The sequence below is a fragment of the Lutra lutra genome, chromosome X, assembly GCF_902655055.1.
Source record: "Lutra lutra chromosome X, mLutLut1.2, whole genome shotgun sequence".
NCBI classification, from domain to species: domain Eukaryota; kingdom Metazoa; phylum Chordata; class Mammalia; order Carnivora; family Mustelidae; genus Lutra; species Lutra lutra.
The window spans coordinates 82,337,096-82,350,035 of NC_062296.1; the positions used below are offsets into that span (position 1 = coordinate 82,337,096).

The following is a 12,940-nucleotide window of genomic DNA, read 5'->3' on the forward strand; positions in this document are numbered from 1 at the left end:
TGAGCACTTTCCATGCAGCAAGAACAGTACCAAGTATTAGACATACATTATCTCATTTAACCCTCATAAAAACACCACAAGTAATCCTGCCATCTCATTTTACAGATAAGGAAGCAAAAACATATTGACGTAAGGCTCAAGTTCAAGGTCAATCAGTTATTAAAGGCCAACCTGTGATACCAAGCTCTGATCTATCTGACCTCAAATTCATGCTCTGCTATTTCTATCAGTAAAATTGCACAAATTAGGAAAGAGTACCTTTTCTCATTGATTACTCTGATACTTACATTAGGAACAGACACGTTTCCATTTCTCTCAAAACAATTGCTGAACTACTTTTCTATCCATTACATGGTCCCTTATCACCATCAGCTTAATGTTCAAAATTATTTTGTGAAGCTAATCAACATGCAGTCTTTATGGACTATATTAAGTAAGTCCAAAGGAATAACAATTCCTGTGGGTATAGTATACATCTCATATTTCTACATTTTTGATTCACTAATTTCTATTTCTATGGTTAGTTCTTTGGAAGTGGTACATTTTACTTGAACAAAGACATTTTCTGTGGTTAGAATCCCAATTTCTTTTTTTCTAGCATAGGTGATGAGTGACAGCTGAACTTTATCCTGATTAGTTAGACAATTTATATTTAAAAAATCACAGGAAAGAGAGAAGGCTTATATTCAGAAATAAAGAAGTATGAATGTATTGTGTGCATGTAATCCTTTAAGAAAAGTTTTAAACAGTGCTATTAATTATAATTTAGCTGACTAAAAGGTAGAATGACATTGTAAGACAAACACAATGTTGAAGTATGATAATAGACTCTGGAACCTATGGATCATTTCCTCTCCTCACACCAATAGAACAGTTCATAGTGTCACTGCCCATGGGTTCTTCACCATGCTGGTTTAAGTCATTTCAAGCCATTAACTATTCATGTGGATAAATGGCACATGGTAGTTTTCTCTTGTCCCAACTACTCGAGTGGAAAATGTTCAGTTATAATGTTATAGAAATTAATTTTCCTCAGTGCACAATGGGTAAAAATAACATTGATGAGGAACATTTCTAAAATAACAGCTCTGCATTCATTCCTGTGTTTTTTGTGAGGTCCTGGATTCTCAATAAATCAGAAAAGTCTAGATTCCTTCAAACCACTACTATTATGTGATATTATTGTAAAAAAATATGTGTTCTTCCTATTCTTATAAAATATGACCACTCCATAGCCACAAAGGGACTCAGTTAACTGTATCTACCTTTTAGCCGGTTTCTATGCATAGAAATGTGGTATGATGGAAAGGCAAGGGCAAAGAGTCTGTGAACAGCAAAAAGGAAAGCTGATGGGGCACATTATCATTCTGAAAAGTTGCCAAGCAACTGATCTCATCAAATTCAAACCTTTACTTTTGAAGCATGAGCAGATGAGACCAAATAGTTTAAGGGATTTAATGCTGTTCTCTTTTCCCCCTCTTCTAATGTTTACATTAAAGTTACTTACTTAAAAACTGCACTGTTTATTCACCCCATCTAATTCTTCTAAGTTTAAAATGGCTGATACTATTATTATTATTTATGTATTGAGATCTTTAAGTTCTTTTGGTCCCCCCCAGGCTGTATTGAGGTATAAATAAAAATTGTTTATTTAACTTGTACAATGTGATGATTTGATATACAGAGAATTATGAAACGATGACTACAATCAATTTTAACACATCCATCACATCACAGAGTTATCTTTTTTTCTGTGAGGTGAGAATACTTAACATGTATTCTCTTAGCAGCACTGAAGTTTCTATGCAACAGTGGCAACACTGAGACTAAATATACTGGACACTTTCCAGGCAACTTACAATGCATTGTCATGAAATTCTCACAAAAAGTCTATGAGACAGGTATTATCATCTTCATTTAACAAAGGAGAAAATTGAGACCAACATCCCCAAGCTCACACTAGAGTAATTAGATAAAAGACAGGATTACCAAGTAGGGCTGATGCCACAGTGCTAGTAACCACTGATGTAGCCTGCTTCCCCCACTCCGTGTTTCCAGAAATTAGTCTCATCTATCTTTTTAAGAAAGTAGAACCCATTTTATGTTCTCGGATTTAAAAAGGACATAACACATTGTTGCTAATTTTACCCCTCAATTTAGCTACCTTTTCCTAAAGTCTGTCAGGGCCATGTCTATGTAAAAACATATTTACTCTAATGCCTATAAATATAAAACAACACATACGAGACCATCCAGAATCAGACCTACTTCGGCTTGCTTGAAATCAAATGCTTGAATTTGGAAGGAAATTCAATTTCTGGAAATTATTTCTCTACAATTTAGGAAATTATTTTCATCACATTTAGCTAGCTAGTACCACTGGTAGAGTCCCAAATATGTATGGGTACTTAATCTCAGCTCTACTACTTACTAGTTGGGTAAGTTATTTAATCCATCAGTAAAATAAGGATTCTATTAGCACCTACTTCACTGGGTTGTGAGGATTAAATGGGTCAACGCCTTTGAAATGCTTAGCACAGTGCCTGGCATATATAAAAGCTCACAGGCATTACTGACTTATTTCTAGAAGGGCCATCTGTTGTCTATCAGTATTATACTTGTCTGATAGTTTAGGGTAAATAATAATTCTTTTAACTTACTCTTAGCAACAACTAGTGGGTCTATGATATAAAATGAGAAACTTGCCTAAAAAACATATATTTTAAAGTCCACAGTTAGGATATTTTCAGGTATTTTTCTTTACATGTGTTTCTTTGTCACTGTGTCCAAAAGCAGAGGTTCCCTAAATATTCTTGTTTTATATATCTAACTTTAAAATATGAATGTACTAAGGTAATATGACAAGTATATACATATTTAACCAAAAACCTAAAAAGGACTGAATCATGTTTCTCCTTTGCTTTTCAAAATCCTATCTATACTCTTATAATCTTAACTCTAAACCTCTTGGAACAAACATGTAATCTGGGGAGTTAATAGGAGAGAATGGCTGCTAAGCTCCTATATAAGATAAGGGTATTTGTGACTAAGAAGTAAGTTGAGTACTGTAAGCCCAAATAACTGCTTCATTACATTTCAAGGCATCACACAAGGACTAACATGTTAAATTATTGTCATTTCCAGAAAATATGAAACATGAACATTTTTGTAATTTAGGTTTTATGTAATATCCTTTAACAGAATTATATATATTTTCTCTTTATTTATTTAGAGATTTATTTATTTGAGAGAGAGAAAGAGAGGGAGAGCGAGCAATCAAGAGTAGGGGGTGGGACAGAGGGAAAGGGAGAAACAGACTCCCCGCTGAGCGTGAAGCCTGATGCAGGGCTTGATCCCAGGACCCTGAGATCATGACCTGCGCTGAAAGACGCTTAAATGCCTAATGCACCCACTCACCCCTATTATCATTATTTTCTAAATATAGGGAAATAATGTCACACTTGGGAGTCTATGAAATGGGACTACTTTATAGATTAAATAAAGAAGTAATCGATAATTGCTTATCAAGTTTTGAAATAATTTACATTGGGACCGTTAGGTTCTGGGATGAAAGATTTATACAAATCCTCAGATCTCTGACTGAGGTTTGAGAAATTATCAGATATTTGGTGGGGATCACTAAACCCTAGAAGATGACTACTTATTTAAAACTCAGCACAAATGCAACTTTTAGTTATGTGACTTCCCGGGAAGACTCTGGGGCTTCACCTTCCTGGGCTAGTGTACTACTTTGTTCACATATTCCTACTTACCTAAAGTTATTACGATGCATCTCTTTATTTGTTTCTTCCCTCTAGGTTATGACTGCCTTCCAGGGAAAATTTATGTTTTATTCACCTTTGAACCCCCAGTGACTGGATGATTTTATGTACACAACAAATATTTGCTGAATGAATTTAGAAATGAATTAATCTTTGGGAAAATTAAGGACTCAAATTCATGTGTGTGACAGGCAGAATTTATTACTTATGATCTGATTTTAAAAAGGTTTTAATACACTAAACTGCTAGAAAATCCTCACTGAAGCATCTGTAAGTATTTCCACTGATGGTTCAGATTATATTTCATGTTCAAAAGTTAAAAAAAAAAAACCTTCCGGGATCAAAAGTAAAATAACTTTATTTTTAAAAAACCTCCTACCCCTTTTTTAAGCACACATACATATATATTTCTTTTTTTCTAAGTTGTTTATAAAAATCTATCATATTGGGGACCTGGATAGCACAGTGGATAAAGAGACTGACTATTGGTTTCAGCTTAGGTCATGATCTCAGGGTCAGGAGATTGAGCCCTGCCCTATGTCAGGCTCCCTGCTTGGAGCAGAGTCTGCTTAAGACTCTTCCTTCCTCTCCCTCTTCCCCTCCCCTCTGTGCTCTCTTTCCCTCTATCTAAAATAAATCAATCTTTACAAAATATATATCTATAGGATATCTTAATTTTCTAAAACTTAAACAGCATTTTGTTTTATTGGGAGAGAGAGGATTTGTGGAACATGATGACACTAGGTGATTTAAAACTGTAGTCTGAAGAGACTAACAAAGCCATTCAAGTGAGAATCAAGTAACAAATTTTTATAAAGCTATCAGCAATCAACTTCATTTGGTGACTAGAATTTTCCCTTAAACATTCTTATCTATTTCAAAATAAGTAGAAGAGAGTCAAAATAATTCTAAGAGATAAAAAAAGACTTGATATACATTTTTGCCTATCCAATAACAGATAGTCAATAAGTACTTGTGGAATGAATGAATAAAAATAAAGATCTTATGTGATAAAGCAAGGGTAGGGATAACAAAGATGGTATGCTTCTATGCTGCTCTGTACTGCAGAAGTTTACAATATAATAGGGGAGAAAAGTGAAGGCGCAGATACCTTCCAATTATGACAGTTTAAGAAAAGTACCCACAGAATAGTATAATTGAGGAGCTATGTTCAAAAAATCATTACTTATTATGATTTAAAAAAGCACATGGACAGAGAATAACACAAGGTAAGTATGGTTCCTATTGTTTAGGATCATTTGGGGCAAAACTTCTCATACATAATTATTACCAAAGAGCTGTAAGGAAATCAGGCACATGTAGTAAGTAAGGTAAATGATGACCAATCATTTGGAACCACAGGAGGGAGACATATGGCCATAGTGGACAAGTAAGGAGGGCAAGTGGAAAAAACCCCTAAAGACAACTGTCCTTCTACTCGGCTCCAGCTGATCATCTGTACTAATCAGCAAGAATACTGTCTTTCCCATTTTCTATGCTCCTCACTAAAAATGATCAGTTTGAAAACTGGAAAAGGAGGAGCACAGAGTTTCAATTAAATCCTTTCACTCTTGCAGTAGGATAATAGCTTTACTACTTTAACTTTAGGCAACTTCATAGGCAAATATTTCACATACAATGTATCAATTTAAAGTACACGTGACTGCATTACTTTCTTGGTCTCTTGGTCTTGGCCATGCACAGAAAAACAGAAGTCAAAGATGAAAAATCCTAGGGATGTGGTAACTCTAAGGTCATCTCTGACTTAAATACAGTGTGTGTTTCCTATTTAGAATCCACTTCCACTCAAATTTTCCAACTTCTTAAAAAAACACAAAAACTGTGGTGAGATTTTTTTCCCCAGAAAGTTTATCTAAAGATTTTTTTAATCCCTGAGGAATAAGGAGTCAATTTTATATAAGTCAAGTTAATAGGAGCATTCATCTTTTAAAAAAAGGAAAATTCAATTATTCCAATTTGGCGATATCTGACGTAACAAAAATTACATGTGATTCAAGGTGTCCTTAAGTCATTAATGAGTTAAAATGCTACCTACTATTCTTACCTATCTTTGGAAAATTTTGAATAATTTTTAATATCACACTTCACACTGTTGAGATTCCACTTAGAAGCACATGACAGACACAGAACAATTATAAAGATTCAAAAGCTATTAAGTAAATCAAGGAATTTCATAACCCAAAAGTGTATGAAAAGAAATAGAGGTTCTCATGTGAGACATGTTCTCCTGTCAATGTAAGAAAAGAACTCTTACCATAAGTCGGGGTGCTTTCTCGTCTTCCTTGACTGCTTGATCTTCCTTTTTCATATTCATAGCAATATAAGACAGTATCTTCCTCAACAATATTAAACCTCTTTCTATATTCCTGATCCAGAAATGAATTTGGTGATTCAGATCCCTTATGCACTGGCTTGCCAACCATATGTCCTCTGAGGTCTTCACAAGGAAGGTTTCCTTTTTCATCCCTTAAGAAAAGTAAAGGAGAAGGATGTAGGAAAGTGTTAGGGTGGTAAAATGGGAGAGAGGGTCTAAAACAGTTTATAATATCCTTCTCATACAATATATCTTCTGTTTTTTTTAAACTTTCTTTGAGGCTTAAAGCGTAATTTTAAACTATCCCTATATTGTAGGAAAATAAATGCTGAAAATCAGAGAGGTTAAATAACTTGCCTAAAGGTCACACAGCTAATAAATGACAATGCTGGACATGAATCCTGGATCTTCTAACTCCCGCTCTAGTTCATTTTCACTGTGCTATGTCACACAAAGGAAATCATGTCAGCCCATAAATTACTTTTGGTGCTCAAGATAGTAGGTATAAGTTTAACGATGCTACCAATATCGCTTTCTTGTGCCAGTTTAACTAATTGATGTACAGTAGTATTTTCATTGCTTAAAAACAAAGATGTGTTTAAGAACTACCACCTTTGTAAGGACATTCGCAGCCTTAAGAACCAAATGAGCATTCTGTAAACTGGCATTATAAGAATTTCAAACAGCTTGTTAGTAATTTAAAATCAACCTTATTGAACAGAATGACTTTCAATATTTAAAATCTATGTATCTTATTTAATATCAAAAACACACATTCATAGAACTAATTCTAAATGGACAGTTCAAAATTTCATTGTAAATCAGCAACACTTCTTGTGGAGAGAACACAGAGAAACCTGACAAAATATGGAATTTAAGATGATGGCAAATTGATTTTCTATAGGATTCTAAAAAAGAAAAATCTAATCATTTATGGGATCCCTAAAATTGTTACTCACATACAGTATTAATTTACACAGCCCAGGCAATTGGGCGCCTAATGAGTGGAATTTTGGTAGAAATACTCCACTTAGGATGGGTTAAATTGAACCTTGTTTATTTTATGATGTGTTTCACTATGACTAGCTATGAAGTCTTTGTTAGAAAAGCCTGTCTTCTAGAACACGACTATGATTGTAAATGCAATGTTTCTTCCCTTGCAGATCATTAATTTTATTTCCTCCTAGTTCTTAACTGCTTCCAGTTCTACCCTCAGTGTCGTGAATGCTATCAAACCAGAGAAAAATTTAATTTTATGTTAAGTGCTAAGACTGAGATCTTAAATCAACAGATTAGCTAAATTATAATGAGACAGATAAAAGGAACACAATTTTAATTGACATTATGTCTTATAAAATGGTGATGAGCTTATAAATCAATTCTAAAATATGAGTTACAGTTCAGCAAGAATATTATACTTCTATACTTCCGTACGAGGGTATACTATGCTTTTGTAGGTGTATGCAAATGGCTAGATTAGGTCTGTCCAAATGAAGAGAGCTACATTCCTAGTATTTGAAATATATTGAAAGTAGTAATTAATATTCTCAAGACTGATTGAATCAGCAAGCTGTCTCATGTATTTAACACCTCACAAGTTGAGACTGTCATTTACATTGTTATTCACTCTTATTTTTTTAAATTAAAAATATTGCCTATTGCTAAATTGCACTGGACAGCTAGTTCTCAGGCAACATGAAGAAAACAAATATAAAATCCAGGCAGAATTTCATTTTCAGCAAGCTGAAAACTTTTCCTGAACACACTGCCTGGAGCTTTTTGTTACTGTTAGTCCTCTACCAAAAAGAAATTGACACTGTGATTCGCTTTAAAACAGCCCTGACGATGGGGGCACCAGGTGGTGGGTATTGTAGAGGGCACGGATTGCATGGAGCACTGGGTGTGGTGCAAAAATAATGAATACTGTTATGCTGAAAAAAATAAAAAAAGTAAAAAAAAAAATAAAATAAAACAGCCCTGACGAACTCATGGCACTGGAGTAAGGTTTTGCCTGTCTGGAAATGGGAAAACATTTCTATCAGGCCTGTGACATGAATGTTAATGCAGCTGAGATCAGAGGGTGACTCAGCCCTAGTTAATTCACCATGCTCTATTTATACGGACATCCCCATGGCAGAAAATTGCAAGGGCTGATATTACTTACTCTGTAATGATACAGTAAAGGAGGTCTCACCTCATACCAACAAGAAAGATTTATTAAACATGTCCATATGAAACGCATACAAATAAAGTTTAATGAAGAAATGTACAAACCAAACACAATCTTTGCAGTAGAATGAACCGATATATGTGTTCTGTGTATAAGTGTGTGAACAGTTGTGTGCATATCTCTTTATGTGTGCATGTGTGTATGTACTCACATCATGAGTCTCTGAATAACTCAACATATTAGTTGGTCCTGCTGTATAGATTTTTAAAAAAATTTCTTAGTGTTATGTACGTGATAAACCTACACTTTTACTCTGAAAAAGGAATTTTTTCAGATTTCCTCTGATTTAAGGAAATAGATGTAAAGTTAGAATACTGCTTTAGTGGATTTTCTTTATATTTTATGGTTCAGAGTAAAACTGACAGAAGTTAGTGCTTGAACTTCAGAGTTGTGCAAAGACCTACAAATTCTTGATTTTTGTCATGGGAAAAGAGATTTGGTTAATTATGTAAATGCTTAATGAAGCTACATATAGTCATAAGACATATAATAAAAAACTGAATTTTTAAAATTTTACTCATTTTACAAATTTTACTCATTCCACGTATATGAGTGTCTTCTCTTTTAGAGAAAAGGCACTTTTTTTCAACCATATTTTCTTCTGGAATAAATGTGTTCAAAGAATTGTAAGCCCATGAAAAAGTTTCCACGTGACAACTAGCCCTACCATTTTTAAGGGTTTCTTTGGTTTTAAGGTGAGGAAGCTTTTATTATTCACAATTCAAATGAACACTAATGTGCCTCCCCTACAGAAACAAATTTTTTTAATATAGAAAAAAAGAAACATTTAGATGAGTTAAATTAGGCAAGCCCCATTTAATATCAAAACAGCAAAATGGGAAAAAAGTGTCAAGTCTGTATCTCTGCCATAACTTCAAGTCAAACCTGAAAATGCAGATAATTTATATATGCAAGGAACTCAGATGCATGGATTGTTCTGACTGTGCTATATCAAACGACTGTGTGCCTTGGGTAATTAATAATTTAACTCAAAATATATCTAGAATATTTTCATATTCTGAAATAGTAATTACATTAAATAAAAAATATGTAGAATAATTAAAGTGATTATGAAGTTTACTGAAAAGTATGAAGCTTTCAAACAATACTGACAAAACAAGTACCTTTGATATTACAAGTATCTTTGATATTTTTAAATAGTATGTTCAAGCTTTTTATTGGCTTCCGCACATTGCCATAATCCTATCTCCACCATACTCAGAGGACAGAACTCAATCATTTTATTCTTTTGTCTCCTGAAGTATATTTTAAACAGTTTCTATCTAGGAAATACTTTCTTTATAATAAGTTCCTACCTACACAAGAGAAAAGGAAAGAAGATTAAAAAACTGCAGATATTTAATAAAAATAATCTTCTGATGTTTATCTGTACCTGTAGCCCTTGGGGTAAGGTTTCTTAAATAATCATTTGCATTGAAATAAAAGTCTTTCCAATTAAAATGAAAACAAACGAAAGAGTCACTATTCGAAGCACACATTTTTATTGTTCTTTATGCAAGAGTATTCAAAGCCTGACACCATCTTAATAGAATTAAAATGTCACTTGCATTTGGCTAGGATATCAGATGGAGCTGTGCATCTGATTGTAACTTTAACGTAAGACTGTAAATTACATATTAGAAAGATTTGTGAAAAGCCAGCTTAGTAAATTATGTCTTCTCATAAACCATGTTCCCACAGCTACATTTAATTCTCAAAATTAAGAACTAAAATGTTTATAAAATGGACTACAGTTTTATTACTAGACAACAATACAGTATTTGCGGACACACTATGCTGTCATGTAACATTTAGATAGTAAAATGTCAGTACCCTCATATCTGAGAGAATTGAAACATTAGGCGTACCAAAGAATAACGAAAATTAATTAAAAAAGGAATTTCAGTTCTTTTATATACTGAAGAAATTTAATATGAAGTGTGGCTTGAAAATAAGAGACCTTAAATTACTGTTTTAGAATGACTGCAAACCTAATTTAAAAATGGAACCAAATTCTTTGTGATTGGTATTAATTATCCCCAGTTAGTGCTGGCCCCTTTCCATAATTTTTATATTCCACAAGGCTGGATATCAGAATGCTTTGGACAGAATGCATTATGGCACAAAGTTGTAATCTTCCACACCTGCCAGGAATTTCAAATAGAATCTGGAAATGAAACAGAGATATAGCCTCAAGAAATCTAGAAAATAGGCTCTAAAGGCAACTCATTCTCTTGCAAATTCTTTCCACTTTCTGACAGAAACATTATTGAACTAATCAAGGAGAAACTGTAGATACAGAAATATTAGGGGGGATACTATACTCTCTCTTCTCATCATTTAGCCCCTCCCCCAAGATCTCCCTCATCACACACATATAAGAAGGCATAGAAGTTACCTATAAACTTCTCTTTTAGAAAAAAAGTATAGAACGCTTCAAAGTAACTTGCGATTTTCTGGGTCTTCTTAGCCAAGAACCCTCACTTATTCCTTACTTATTAAAAGAATCCCAATTGTTATTTATTGTTACTTTCCTACTCTTTCCTATTATATGAGAAAATGTTTACAAGATACTTAATGCATAGCATTTAATACAGATTAGTTATTGTTACTACTACTATTATTATTTTTAAAGGTTTTATTATTTATTTGACAGAGAGAAAGGGCACACAAGTAGGGTAAGCAACAGGCAGAGGGAGAGGGAGAAGAAGGCTCTCTGCCACTTAACCACTTAACTGACTGAGCCACCCAGGCTCCCATTACTACTATTATTAAGCAAAGTGCATTCTCCACAATGCAATAGTTTTCCAGAATATTCTTAGAGTTCCTATCTAAGAAAACATTCAAGGTGCTCCTTGAGAATTTACTTCACAGTTTACATAGTTAGGCTAGTCTTTGGATAGAAGCTGCCCAGAACAATGGGATGGCTGGTTTCGTACCTGGGAATATATGGTTCTGCAGGAGGAGGGGGGATATAGAGATCCTGGAGAGCAGAACTGTCTCTTTTGGTTGGTGTACTGATGGTGCTGGAAGGCGTGGCAACGCTGCTTGTGGGACTTCTAGGTATAAGAGGCTGGTTAAAATGAAAAAGAAAATACATACGCACACAAACAACACACAAAACAACAACAACAACGACACATAGTTATCATTTTAAAATTATCTATTTCTGCAAAGTTTTTGAACTTGGCTGAAATCAAGAAGCAGGTTATTTAGCACACAGATACTCTTTTCAATCTCCAAAACCAAATAATTTATTACTTTAGAGGTTCCCACTTAGTTCTCAACTCACCTTACTCTATGGCATAACCATGTAAAAACTATTTATAAGGTAAAAGCACCATGCAGTGTTTCATAATGGTAAGATTTATTTCACAGTCAGAAACTTATTTAAATTAAAATTGCTTTGTTGGAATCCCACCTTTGAAGGGAAGATAATAAAGAGTAACTTTCAAAAGAATTAGTTCACTCACATCCTGACTGATACACAAGAAAGATATTTCTTATCTTTTCCCCCAAAAGATATACCATACTCCTACGTTAGCAGAATGTCACAGATTCTCAGAAAAGTTTACAGGAATGGAGGATGAAAGGCCAATATGAGAGAATACTTTCTTTTTTCATAAAGATAAACACAACTAACTGTCTTCTCAAGGTCATCTTATGGTACATCTTCAAAAGTATGGTGATTAATGTAACACAATCATTCCACCTTTCATAGGCACACACATTTAGCATTGGTTTAAAATAAAGTTTAGATACACCTCTATAGATCACATTTTCATGCCTATTTAAGTATGAAATGCTTTTTTAAAAATTAAAAAAGCATATATACTGAATAAAGCGATACACCAGGATGCATTAACTTAAGAGCTCTCTCAATTCTAAGCTTCAAAGCATTTGGAATGATCTTTTGCTTTGAAAAATTATCCTAAAGTGAGACTAAAATTCACAAATGTTCATGTTTATCTTACAGATCTTATGGATTAGCTATGTATACAATAACATATTAAATATAAGGATTTTGGTGCAATTGCAAACACAAAAGTAATGATCACAAAATGAACTGTAACTTCACATGATAAGATGTTGCCATTTTAGCCAATATGAAAACACTTTTAGCCAATCTATATAGACCCACAGTTCTATTACTTTAACATGTATTGCTGGACCAAAAAAAATGGCATATTACAGCTATTTTATATTGTGACAATGCTTTTTTACAGATAAACAAAATATTCAAAAAACCAAGCATAAATACAATGCACAATGTAGGCCGCTACATTGTGTGGTAGACTACATAGTTTATGACTAAATTCATGGGTTTTGACCTTCCTTATTACACAGCTCACCTTAATAGCTTGAAATCACACATCCTGCCAAAATGACGGCTAAATTTTAATCTATGTGAAATAGAAATTAAAGAAAGAGAGAGAGAAGGGGGAAAATGATAATTTATTTTGGGACTCTACAATATTCTATCTCATATGATGTAAAAGAAGTCAGAAACTTTACATGTTAAGAAATTTTGAAGTATTATGAGTGTGCAGTAGACTTTTGTTTAACTATGCCAATTTTGAAAGAGTGTCAGTT

The 12,940-nt window shown here is 33.6% G+C and overlaps 1 protein-coding gene across 5 annotated transcripts in view; it reads right to left on the reverse strand.

Annotated features, from left to right (window-relative positions):
- The window catches only part of CNKSR2 (connector enhancer of kinase suppressor of Ras 2), a 282,715-nt gene that overhangs the window by 99,590 nt on the left and 170,185 nt on the right, over positions 1 to 12,940 (reverse strand). For all 5 annotated transcript variants that reach the window (XM_047716254.1, XM_047716253.1, XM_047716252.1 and 2 more), the window contains 2 exons: positions 11,287 to 11,420; positions 6,058 to 6,269 (listed from right to left, as the gene is read on the reverse strand). In XM_047716254.1, coding sequence (XP_047572210.1) covers positions 6,058 to 6,269; positions 11,287 to 11,420 — 346 coding nt within the window. The remainder of the gene's footprint in view (positions 1 to 6,057; positions 6,270 to 11,286; positions 11,421 to 12,940) is intronic.